Source organism: Hyla sarda, chromosome 1, assembly GCF_029499605.1.
Source record: "Hyla sarda isolate aHylSar1 chromosome 1, aHylSar1.hap1, whole genome shotgun sequence".
Lineage (NCBI taxonomy): Eukaryota > Metazoa > Chordata > Amphibia > Anura > Hylidae > Hyla > Hyla sarda.
The window spans coordinates 289,169,141-289,182,315 of NC_079189.1; the positions used below are offsets into that span (position 1 = coordinate 289,169,141).

The window sequence follows — 13,175 nt, forward strand, 5'->3', positions numbered from 1 at the left end:
TTCGGACGTAGGAACGTCCTTCTTCCGGCCTCAAGAAAGCCGGAAGGACATTCCTACGTCCGAAACAGCCGGCGTAGCCTCTGAACGCCCCTTATCATCTCTATTCATGCCGTGGTGATCCCGCACTCGGAGGCCGTAGCAGCTTACCAGCGGTGAGTGCATACTACCTCTTTGTTTCTGCATAATTTACAAATATGTTTAACTTTCTGGCACCAGTTGATTTAAAAAAGAAAAGAAAAAATTTTTTCCCCCCAGGAGTACCCCTTTAAACTTTCAAAATGAGATATAGAATGGCCTACCCATTAATGGAACTAAGTGCTAACTATGGTTAGTAATGCCTATTATCAATTCAAGCTGCTTACATGCATTTAAGCTAATTAAAGTGAGTACAAAGATTGAAAGCTTGTCATATTCAATGCAGAATTTTACCCTTTATGTTACAATAACTTTTTGATATACACATACATAATACAGCTGTTTCTATGATGTAACCTTAAAAAACTGGAGGGAAAAAGCTATCAAATGCCTCAAATGTATCAGAGTTGCTCTATTTTTTGGCGTAAAATCCTGGTCCACATGTACAGCAGCCATGAGGTGGTGAAAACATGTCTTGTGAGTTTAACCAGATTAATTACATGTGCCATTTTTATAAATTTGGAACAGTTTACACCATTTTCACCTTCTCATATATGTTATTTAGGGGTATATTATGTAGACAAAAACTGTCAGTAAGCTCCACTGAATTGCTTTGAGTAGGGACTAATGTCCCCCCCCCCCCCCCCCCCAGGAGGGCATCTAAACAGGGACAATTATGCTACCAAGTAACTGTACCAAGACTGTATTAAACCCAAACAATGAATATCACAACGCAAAGTTGTGAAGAAGTGTAATCTGCTGTTTCATAGAGCACATATATATATTTTTTTTTTTCTTTTTTACTTCTAGAAGTATAAGAGAGCAATTACATATGACTTACAGTCACTTTTGGATTAAAACCAGTGTTTCCCAACCAGGAAACGTATGATTTCCTCAGAACACAGCATATGGAAAGATCTAAAACGACAGTATATATGGTAAAACAGCCCCCTACAGAGAGGAATTAGAGGTGGGGTTTCCTGGGACTCAATTGTTCAGCATTTTTCCATGGTAATAAGGTTAGGAATCACTGATCTAGACAATGGACCACTATTATCTTGGAAGAATAAAAACACTAACTCATACATTGTTTCTTTAAAAACATATGTATTATTTTGTTGCCCAATAAATTACCTTAAATAAAAATGATTTGTCAAAGCATTGTAATTGTATTAAAGGAGCGGTCTTTAGCCGAAGTGACAAGGATATCTTTTGACCATCTCTGTAACGGTAAATGCTATACTGACCATGTAATACAATCACCTAAAAAAGAAACATAATTCAAGAGTTAACAATATCTCTAATAGGTTTATAGAAAATAATATTAATGGCAATGATTCAGTGTTAGGGTATGTTCACACTGAGGAATTGGAGAGGAATTTCCACGAGTAATTCTGCTCGCTTTTTCCTCTCCAAATCATTCAGCAGTGAACATCCCCATAGAGCTGTGCAGAATTTCTGCCCCCCAGTTCACACTGAGGAATTTCCTCAAGCAGAATTCTGACGAGGAAGTATGTTGAAGAAAGAACATGTTCTTTCTTTCAGGCGGAATCAGCGTCGTTCTCCCATAGAGATCAATGTTATATATATTTTTTTCAGTCAGAAGCATTTCCATGCGGAATTCGCGTGGAATTTCCGCATGAAAAAAAAAAGGAGTATTTATGAATAAAAAAAATACATATATATCGCCCACTCTCCAACCTGCATTTCCGCACGGAATTCCGCGCGAAATCGCTGCTAATTCTGAGCAGAAAAAAAATGTATTTTGGGGTGGAAATCTTTAGCGTGATTTCCGCCCCAATTCCTCAGTGTGAACATAACCTTAAGTAACACTAATTTGGCGTGAAGTAAAACTGAACACAACTTAAGGGTACGTTCCTACACGGTGTATTTTGCTGCGTATTTGCAGCGTATTTGGTGCTGCGTATTTTCCTACCCATTGACTTCAACAGAGAAAATAAAATACGCAGCAGCAAATACGCCGTGTGGGAATGTACCCTAAGGGGGTATTTACAGGTGCAGTATCCTGTGCATATTTGATAAACATAATTTGATGCTACAGATTTTATGCTGCAGAGTTCAGTGTAAAATAATTGACTAAGCACAGCCTTAGCAGCTACAAATCCTGCGCATCAATTATGTGCAGGATACTGTACCTGTAAATAGACCCTAGAGCAGAAAACAATTTGTAGTGTAAATTGTATTTAATATTAAACTTTTTTTCCATTCCTATGTCTTGGATTCTATTTTTTATTTTTTCATTTCTAAAAATATAATATGTGCATAATTGTTTACAAATGATGTCTGGTTGGGTCTTTCTGCTAGGAATGCCTTCACCACCTGTGGTAAAGGAGTCTTGATGTGGCTTATGGCTGATTTCTGTGCAAAACCGTCACAGTGGAAAACAAAGCATTGCAGAAAACCCATTGTAATCAATGACTGTCTAGGCCATCCATTGTTTATGATGCTGCTGAGACCTGCTCTGGAAGTTGCTTTACATTATTCGCTAAACATGTCATAAAACAGCACCTATAAGGGGGTTATCTGAAAACAGACACACCTTTAACATGCTCTTCTTAGTTTATTTTGGGTATACACTTGGATAAAAGATACTGCATATATTTATATACAATTATAATATACAGTTATTATTCATTACTTTTCCATTGCTTTTCCCAATCTAAGTTCATGCATTATTCAGTATTTATGCTCCATATAAAGTCAGTTGAGTAAATTCTGATCATAATCTCACACAAGCTCTACTGAACTATAATTTATTTCCATTTTGTACAGATCGTACATTTACTTTTCTTCCATGTAGAAAACTATCAGTTGTTTATGCCTATAAATATAGGCCCTTAAGGTCACAGAATATGCTATCCAGTGTCCTTTGTCTTAAGACATAAGTGCTTAGTTCCCATCTCCTATAACATGTGCACTTGGCTCTAGTCTCTGTAACAATTATCTCTGGATCTCATGTCTATTGAAAAAGATAATTAATTCCTATACAGTCATGGCCATAAATGTTGGCAACCCTGAAATTTTTCAAGAAAATGAAGTATTTCTCACAGAAAGTATTGCAATAACACATGTTTTGCTATAAACATGTTTATTCCCTTTGTGTGTATTGGAACTAAACCAAAAAGGGGAGGAAAAAAAAGCAAATTGGACATAATGTCACAACATACTCCAAAAATGGTCTGGACAAAATTATTATTGGCATCCATAACTTAATATTTGGTTGTACACCCTTTGGAAAAAAATAACTGAAATCAGTCGCTTTCTATAACCATCAATAAGCTTCTTACACCTCTCAGCTGGAATGTTGGACCACTCTTCCTTTACAAACTGCTCCAGATCTCTCTTATTGGAAGGTGCCATTTCCCAACAGCAATTTTAAGATCTCTCCACAGGTGTTCAATGGGATTTAGATCTGGACTCATTGCTGGCCACTTCAGAACTCTCCAGTGCTTTGTTGCCATCCATTTCTGGGTGCTTTTTGACATATGTTTGAGGTCATTGTCCTGCTGGAAGACCCAAGAACTCAGACACAAACCCAGCTTTCTGACACTGGGCTCTACAGTGCGACCCAAAATCCGTTAGTAATCCTCAGATTTCATGATGGCTTGCACACATTTAAGGCACCCAGTGCCAGAGAAGCAAAATAACCACAAAACATCATTGAACCTCAACTATATTTCACTGTAGGTATTGTGTTCTTTTTTTGTATGCCTCATTCTGTTTTCGGTAAACAGTAGAATGATGTGAATTACCAAAAAGCTCTATCTTGGTCTCCTCTGTCTACAAGACGTTTTCCCAGAAGGATTTTGGCTTACTCAAGTTCATTTTGGCAAAATGTAGTCTTGCTTTTTTATGTCTCTGTGTCAGCAGTGGGGTCCCCCTGGGTCTCCTGCCATAGCGTTTCATTTAATTTAAATGTTGATAGTTCGCGCTGACACTAATGCTCCCTGAGCCTGCAGGACAGCTTGAATATCTTTGGAACTTGTTTGGGGCTGCTTAGCCACCATGCAGACTATCCTGCGTTGACAACTTTCATCAATGTTTCTCTTCCGTCCATGCACAGGGAGATTAGCTACAGTGACATGGGTTGCGAACTTCTTGATAATGTTGCGCACTGTGGACAAAGGCAAATCTAGATCTCTGGAGATGGACTTGTAACCTTGAGATTGTTGATATTTTTCCACAATTTTGGTTCTCAAGTCCTCAGACAGTTCTCTTCTCCTCTTTCTGTTGTCCATGCTTAGTGTGGCACACACAGACACACAATGCAAAGACTAAATGGACTTCTCTCCTTTTTATCTAGTTTCAGGTGTGATTTTTATATTGCCCACACCTGTTACATGCCCCAGTTGAGTTTAAAGGAGCATCACATGCTTGAAACAATCTTATTTTTCCACAATTTTGAAAGGGTGCCAATAATTTTGTCCAGCCCATTTTAGGAGTTTGGTGTGACATTATGTCCAATTTGCTTCTTTTCCTCCCTTTTTTGGTTTAGTTCCAATACACACAAAGGGAATAAACATGTGTATAACAAAACGTGTTACTGCAATTCTTTTCTGTAAGAAATACTTAATTTTCTTGAAAAATTTCAGTTGTGCCAACATTTACGGTCATGACTGTATATAAAAACATCTGGTTCCTGAACAGATTTCTCCTAGGGACAAAGATCATTGGTACACTTCTTTATGAACACATATCCTTAGTTTCCATTTGCATGATCAAGTGTTTTCGGTCTCCACAGATACTTAGCCCTGGTACATAGCTCTGTAGACACCTGTAGACCTAGGTTCCTGACTCTACAGACAAACATCGCTGGTTCCTCACTTGTGTCCCTAGGTTTTGGTCCTTGGTCCACCAGACTTGTATGCTTGGTTCCTATCTCTATACTGTTTCATTGCTGTATACAATAAGTATTTGCTTCTAACTATATATGTTTGTATATTTGTATTTGTGTATCTTTATCTTTAGTTCCTTTCTCATTGGACATATGCTCTTGTAGGCCAATGAACAAACATAACGGACATTTTGATTGTACTTAACATGAATACAGTATATGTTTCCTTATCTACAGAGTAATATGACCCTGTAGCTATCTTTAATGGTCTATACATGTGAAACAAAAAACACCAGTTCTATAAATAAAAAAAGGTTATCCTACTTAATATCTGGTAATTCCTTGTGCTTTTAACATTAAGTTTTGTGCTCTTCAGTTTTTGGATACTCTTTAGTTTCCAAAACACTGTGTTTTACAATACCTTCTGTAGATTGACAAACATTGTAGTCAAACGTGCTTTATTGTGTTTTATGGAGAATTCAATGGCTACACATTTACTGTGTAAAATTTGCCTTCAAAACTCATGCTTGATAGAATTTTAGGCTGTGTGCTATTCTGTTTATTTGGAAATAACTACATTGTGCTTGGAAACACATCTCTATGGGCCTAAGATGCATGATTTAGGAGCAAATCAAATAGGATTTACCTACCTCTTGTGCCTTTATCGCTTTGCTCTGAATTAGGTTAATACTACACATAGATGATGAACATCATACATACGTTGCTAGCTTTCTACATCAGGGAAGGGTAAAGGTTACAAGATATGTGTTGTATATATAAGTATGATGATTGATAACATTGTACTTGACAACCCCTTTCCATAGTGTACATTCTATGAAAATAATATCTTTATCAATAAATGTCATGTTCATTTTCAAATATTTGGATATTTTTTTAGGAAATGATTTATACATGCTTTATCAATAACAAAGGCCATATACAAGTAGGTCTGCTTGTTCTTTTGAAATATTCACAATATACTGCACTACAAATATGAATACTCTAAGTGCCTCCATAGTATCAGCTTGCAGCTGTCCCATTTTGCCACACAGAGTTTTGTAATAGGTTGTGGACAGACAAAAGAGCAAAGCATCTATTTTTATAGAAGGTTTTCCTCTTACAATATGTATAGTCAACATGAAGCTGAATGTTATTATGTATATAAATACTTTTCAATGAGTTTTCATACATCAGCAGTATCTCAGGCTAGGTTCACACATTGTTTTTTGAGTCTCAAAAATTACCATAAATGTTTAGCCTTTTTTGCTTTTGGGTTGTTATTTGGAAAAGTATGTTCGACTTTTGGGCATTATATTGTTCATCTGATGTATGTAAACCCCCCCTCCAAACATCTGTGTGTGAACATAGCCTCAGGTTCATTTTCGGCTCTTACAAAGAGTAATAAACCACAATTTGACATGTTATTATTCTTTTTCATAATTTGGTATTATATTAAGAACATGTTTAAAGTAATAAGTGCCAAAGTTTCGTCTCCCTCTTTTTTTCTAGTTAATTATTTGCCAATATAGGTGTGTATTTACCATTGTAGTCAAGTCCATACCTTCAGACTCACATAAATGCTATGTGAGTTAACAACAAAATAAAATATCTTAATCTGTAGAGCCAAGGTTTTCTCTTCTTTAAATTCAATGAACAGTATAATCTTTCAGATGAACAATCGACAGAAGCATGCACATTGCTTTTTTAAGTCAAGTCTGTGAAGTACCATTTTTCTTGTTTCTGGCCTTTTTTTGTCATGACAGTACTACATTGATAAGGTCAAAGGTGACTCTGTTTAATGTACCTGTTTGTGCTCCTCAAAACATCCCTTTTGAAAGATCTTTTGGACCAGGACACATTCCTGATACTTTATTTAAGCACCACCCTTTTAGAATTGAGTGAGTCATACATCTGTATATGTTAGGCTAACAGCTATGAACTTGTATATTATTGTGTTATATATGCATGGTGAAGCAAAACAGATATTTCACAGTTCCACTGTTCTTTGTTAAAAAAATAAAATAAAATAGAAAAGGGGAAAAAGGGGTATTGTTCTGTCAGATTTTGCATTCTCCAAAAATAAAATTAATGACATTTGGATGTAAAGCAAAATCTGTAGTTGCTGCACAATGAAATTTCAAGGCAGTTTCTGTATGCCTAGAAAGTCACAGTGTTAAAATGCAGCAAGGACATGACTTCTTTTCTTCAAAGCAACAACAAAAGAGAAAACTGGTATGACTGTGCATATACATGAATGAAATGGATGCACCAGTGTTTTCATTGCTTACATGAGACTGCACTTCCCCTTAATTTTTTCTGCCCTCTTCTGCTTGCTTGACCTTTTGCCATCAATATTCAGACTCATGTTTCTTTTTTTTTCCAAGTTAAGAAGCTCTTGGAAAAGTTCCTTCACATTATAATTCATCTTGGCTGAGGTCTCCATGAAGGCACATTTCCACTCTTTGGCCAATGCCTCCACTTCTTTTGTATCCACTTCACGTTGCGTTTCATCACACTTGTTTCCTACTAGCATTACAGGAATACTCTCTATACTTCCTTTAATCTGCAGGATTTGTTGATAGATAGGCTTTAGCTCCTCTATTGACTGTTTGCTGGTGACTGAAAAGACCAAGATGAAGGCATGGCCCTTGGAAATGGAAAGCCTCTGCATGGCTGGAAACTGGTGACTTCCAGTTGTATCTGTAATTTGTAGGGTGCAAACACTTTTGTCACAACTGATGACTTGTCGATATGTGTCCTCTATGGTGGGAATATACGTATCTCGAAATGTTCCTTTCACAAAACGTAGAACTAGTGAGCTCTTCCCAACACCTCCTGCACCAAACACAACTACTCGATAATCATTACTTTGTTCTGGCATTTTAACAGCTTTTTGCGTCCTACAATAAAAAATAAGAATACACAATCAAACTTATTGCAAAAGAAAAATGTGTTATAAACTTAAAACATATATAGACACAATCACAGAATAAATACAGTCATGGCCGTAAATGTTGGCACCCCTGAAATTTTTCTGTAAAATTAAGTATTTCTCACAGAAAAGGATTGCAGTAACACATGTTTTGCTATACACATGTTTTTTTCCCCTTTGTGTGTATTGGAACTAAACCGAAAAAAAGCAAATTGGACATAATGGGCCTCATTTACTAAGCTGAAACCAACCAGTTTTTGTCTGGTTACTTTGTCTGAGACATGTCTGCGCCAGTGTGTGACAGTGTGCGCCTGAAAAATCCGACAAACCCGAAAGGGGGCGTGGTCAGTCGCAAAAGGGGCGTGGTTTCAAAACCCGACCGATTTACTATGGAATTCACAGAAAATCCTGGGGGTAAATGGCTGGAAATATCGACCTAGAAAAAGCTGGTCAGAAAATGTTCCCAACTTTTCCCAACAGCAAATAGAGAGGAATCCTACATGTCTGAAACAACTTTTCCCACTAGTAAAAACCCGAAACTCTTAGTAAATGAGGCCCAATGTCACAGCAAACTCCAAAAATGGGCTGGACAAAATTATTGGCACCCTTTCAAAATTGTGGAAAAATTGTTTCAAGCATGTGATGCTCCTTTAAACTCACCTGGGGCAAGTAACAGGTGTGGACAATATAAAAATCATACCTGAAAGCAGATAAAAGGAGAGAAGTTCACTTAGTCTTTGAATTGTGTGTCTGTGTCACACTAAGCATGGACAACAGAAAGAGGAGAAGAGAACTGTCTGAGGACTTGAGAGCTAAAATTGTGGAAAAATATCAACAATCTCAAGGTTACAAGTCCATCTCCAGAGATCTAGATTTGCCTTTGTCCACAGTGCGCAACATTATCAAGAAGTTTGCAACCCATGGCACTATAGCTAATCTCCCTGAGCGTGGACGGAATAGAAAACTTGATGAAAGGTGTCAACGCAGGATAGTCCGGATGGTGGATAAGCAGCCCCAAACAAGTTCCAAAGATATTCAAGCTATCCTGCAGGCTCAGGGAGCATTAGTGTCTGCACAAAACTATCCGTCCACATTTAAATGAAATTAAACACTATGACAGGAGACCCAGGAGGACCCCACTACTGACACAGAGACCTAAAAAGCCAAGACTACATTTTGCCATAATGAACTTGAGTAAGCCAAAATCCTACTGGGAAAATATGGTGGAGGTTCAATGATGTTTTGGGGTTGTTTTGCTGCCTCTTGCACTGGGTGCCTTGAATGTGTGAAAGGCATCATGAAATCTGAGGATTACCAACGGATTTTGGGTCGAACTGTACAGCCCAGAGAAGGAAAGCTAGGTTTGTGTCCGAGATCTTGGGTCTTCCAGCAGGACAATGACCCAAAACATACGTCAACAAGCACCCAGAAATGGACGGCAACAAAGCGCTGGAGAGTTCTGAAGTGACCAGCAATGAGTCCAGATCTAAATCCTATTGGACACCTGTGGAGAGATCTTAAAATTGCTGTTGGGAAATGGCGCCCTTCCAATAAGAGAGACCTGGAGCAGTTTGCAAAGGAAGAGTGGTTCAACATTCCAGCTGAGTGGTGTAAGAAGCTTATTGATGGTTATAGGAAGCGACTGATTTCAGTTATTTTTTCCAAAGGGCGTGCAACCAAATATTAAGTTAACGGTTCCAATAATTTTGTCCAGCCCATTTTTGGAGTTTGGTGTGACATTATGTCCAATTAGCTTTTTTTCCTCCCTTTTTTGATTTAGTTCCAATACACACAAAGGGAATAAACATGTGTATAACAAACATGTGTTACTGCAATCCTTTTCTATGAGAAATACTTCATCTTCTTGAAAAATTTCAGGGGTGCCAACATTTACAACCATGACTGTAGTATATATGTCTCTTGAACTACAACAGGTAACATTTCAGTTTAATAGGTGCATTTAGCTGGACCACTGCTTTTTAGGGGTCCTAGGAGGTGGACCCACTGTTAAAACATCGCTGACTGAGCCTAAAGCTGGCTATACAATAGATATTTTATACAGTTTTCAACTGACGGCGACTTTAACAACAGAAAAGATCATGACAGATGCCAATCAAAAAGCAGATATCATTGAATACTTGCTGAATTTAACTTTTCCTGACCCTACCAGGCAATTATTGGCATACTTGCAGGCCTTTTCTAAGCAGTGAACTGCTGACGATGATGAATAAACCACAACAAAATAGATCACAGCAAGGAAAGGGTTAAATTACAACTGTAGTCCTTGTTTAAAGGGGTATTCCGGCCCTAAGACATCTTATCCTCTATCCAAAGGATAGGGGATAAGATGTCTGATCGCGGGGGTCCCGCCGCTGGGGACCACCGCAATCTCTCATGCATGCACCCACCTGTCTCAGCTGCAAGAAGCGATGATCGCTCTGTGTCTGAGGCCTCACGACCACGGAGTCGGAGTATCTCCGGCCTCGTGAGGCTTCAGACACAGAGCGATCATCACTTCGTGCAACTGAGGCAGGTGGGTGCTGCATGAGAGATTGCGGTGGTCCCCAGCGGCGGGACCCCCGCGATCAGACATCTTATCCCCTATCTTTTGGATAGGGGATAAGATGTCTTAGGGCCAGAGTACCCCTTTAAGTGAACGGCTGATAAAGATGACTAAAGGGAGGGGGAAAGGTGATTATATTCAGGGTGAAAGAAGCACTGTGTACATAATAAGAACACAAACATTTACACAAAATTTTTAGGTGGTCCGAGGTAAGAGTGGCAGCAATACGCATACATTTCTTAGAGATAATATATGTGGTCAGAAGTGGGGTACCCCTGGGGTATGGCAGCCCCTATCTATACCCCTCATATGGCAGTGACGATGGCCTCCGGTACCTATAAATAAAAAAACACAAGAGAATAGAGGGCTATAAATCACACATCTCCAGATTCCTTCCTATAGATATAGTGTATCTTGTTACACTCACGGCCATAGGAGACCCAATACCTGTAAAAGAAAATGCCCCATCACTTTGATTGTTCCAAGTTACCTAGGGAAAAAGAAGCCACCGCACAGAATGCCGCTTGACGGCTTACTCACGGTTACACTGCCGTCAGAAAGTCTCCAGTGGCGGGGGGCTGTGTGTTACTAACAGCTTCTCAGCTCTTCGCTGTATGTAGTGCGAAAGTTCCGGACGGATTACTGCCCGCACATCCCGCGCACAATGCGATAGTTTGCGCATGCGCAAGTTGAGCACAGAATGTGATTTAGGCTATAGATGTCAAATCTTATGACCAATTTAGGGTAGTGGTAACTATAAATAACGGCAAAGAACTTGGCTAATCCCAATGCAACCGATTATGTTAAGAATGTAATATATGATGTTATATCATAAAATGTTAGGCAGGTAGGACTCTTAGTGAAACCTACATACAGGGTTTGTAGGTATATACTATGGCACTGGTTGATACCCCCAGGCATCACAATCAAAGGGATGCAAAATTTTCAGCTAAGGTAGGTATCAGAGCCAGTGCCATTCACATACAGAGTCCAACACACCACACTTGAGTTGAACACCTCAATGTACCTCTGTCAACCTAATTTAAAGTTAGGATTACCCCTTTACATATCAGCCTAGGTATGTGTTATAGGGGATTATATTCACCCTCAAAGTGAGGTCCTATTGGGGGGTATATGTTAATATACAAGCCGTGAGCATCTGTATAAAAAAAGTTAATATATCAAAATGATGTAAAAAAACAAACAAACAAAAAAACCACACAGGGAGTCTTTAAAGCGTACCCGTCAGATCGAACAAAAAAAACATTTTCTTAAATATATCACTCAGTACCTAATCCTGACCATGTACATGTAATTTTTATATGTCTAGCACCTTTATTTTTTTATTACACTTATAATTTAGCTCACTAGTCTGAATTCCTCTCAAAGGGAGGGGGCATGGCCTCACTGTTCAGGTCTCCGCCCCTTCCCTCAGTATACTGTCTGCTCACATCTCCGCTAGCATTAGCAAAACTACAACTCCCAGCTTGTCCTCACTGACAGTAGCGGGACACAAGCTGACAGTGGGAGACTTTTTCCTCCAGCTGTGAGCCCTGCACTCACAGCTGTCAATCAAGGAAGCGTGTCCATGACATAGGTGACGACGCATGGACACAGCAGGACTAGTATGTGTCCAAGCAGGCAGGGGGGGGCACTTGTTTGACTGGCTTTTTCAGTATGAAATACTGAAAATTTTCTAATGAAAGCAATTGCAAAACCTATTTGTTTTGCATGCTTTACAACATATCAAAAGTTTTTGCATCTGACATTGCCCATTTAAAGATATATATATATATATATATATGTGTATGTGTGTATATATATATATATATATATATATATATATATAGAACATGGGGGGTAAGAAATGACACATCACTTGGAAATTATCAAGATGATACTATATAAAGCGATGCGACTCCCCTAAAGGATAACTGTTTAAAAGTGGGATATGAATAGTAAATGGCCCTAGGGAACCTGATCTTACCCTACACTAGCTTTAGGCCCTAAACCTAGGCGGGTGCCCCTGTCCTAAAAAGGAGGGACCCGCTCACCAACCTCCTTCATGGCCTAACAAGTGCTATACTAAACAGTAGGTCTAACTCAAGACTAGGGATCGACCGATATCGATTTTTTAGGGCCGATACCGATAATCTCTGGCCTTTCAGGCCGATAACTTATACCGATATTCCGGTATAAGTTATCGGCTATTTCTCCACCCCCCCCGGCTCCGAAAAAGCGGCTGCAGATCATTGATTTAAAGCAGGCGCTTTAAATCAATGAACTGCAGCGGCTTTTGAAGGGCCAGAGACCGCCGCCACCACCCGCTTCTCTTCCTCTGCCTGTCCTGGGGTCCTCCTGAGTCCAACCCCCCCCCCCCCCCCCCCATCCTCTGGCCAGAGAACACAGCCGCCTGCTTCTCTCCCCCTGCCGGTCCTTAGTCCAACCACCGCCGCTGCCCCATTGCCTCCCCCATCCCCAATTTTATAATTATTTGTTCCCGGGGTCCGCGCTACTTCTGGCTCCGGTGGTGTCCTGAGCTGTTACTGTGCGCACTGACGGTGACTTTGCGTTGGGGACATCACTCTTCATTGCGCAGCGCACAGCGTAACGCAGGACGTCGCAGAAGCCAGAAGTAGCGCGGAACGCCACGATTGAAGCGAGATCCGGATTATCTGGCAGAGGAATCC

The 13,175-nt window shown here is 39.5% G+C and overlaps 1 protein-coding gene across 1 annotated transcript in view; it reads right to left on the bottom strand.

Annotated features, from left to right (window-relative positions):
• Positions 1-759: 759 nt before the first annotated feature.
• DIRAS1 (DIRAS family GTPase 1) overlaps positions 760-13,175 on the bottom strand; it is a 44,186-nt gene continuing 31,770 nt past the window's right edge. Inside the window, exon 2 of the mRNA XM_056575075.1 lies at positions 760-7,890. Within this exon, the coding sequence (XP_056431050.1) occupies positions 7,275-7,871 (597 nt within the window). The 5' untranslated portion in view covers positions 7,872-7,890 and the 3' untranslated portion in view covers positions 760-7,274. The remainder of the gene's footprint in view (positions 7,891-13,175) is intronic.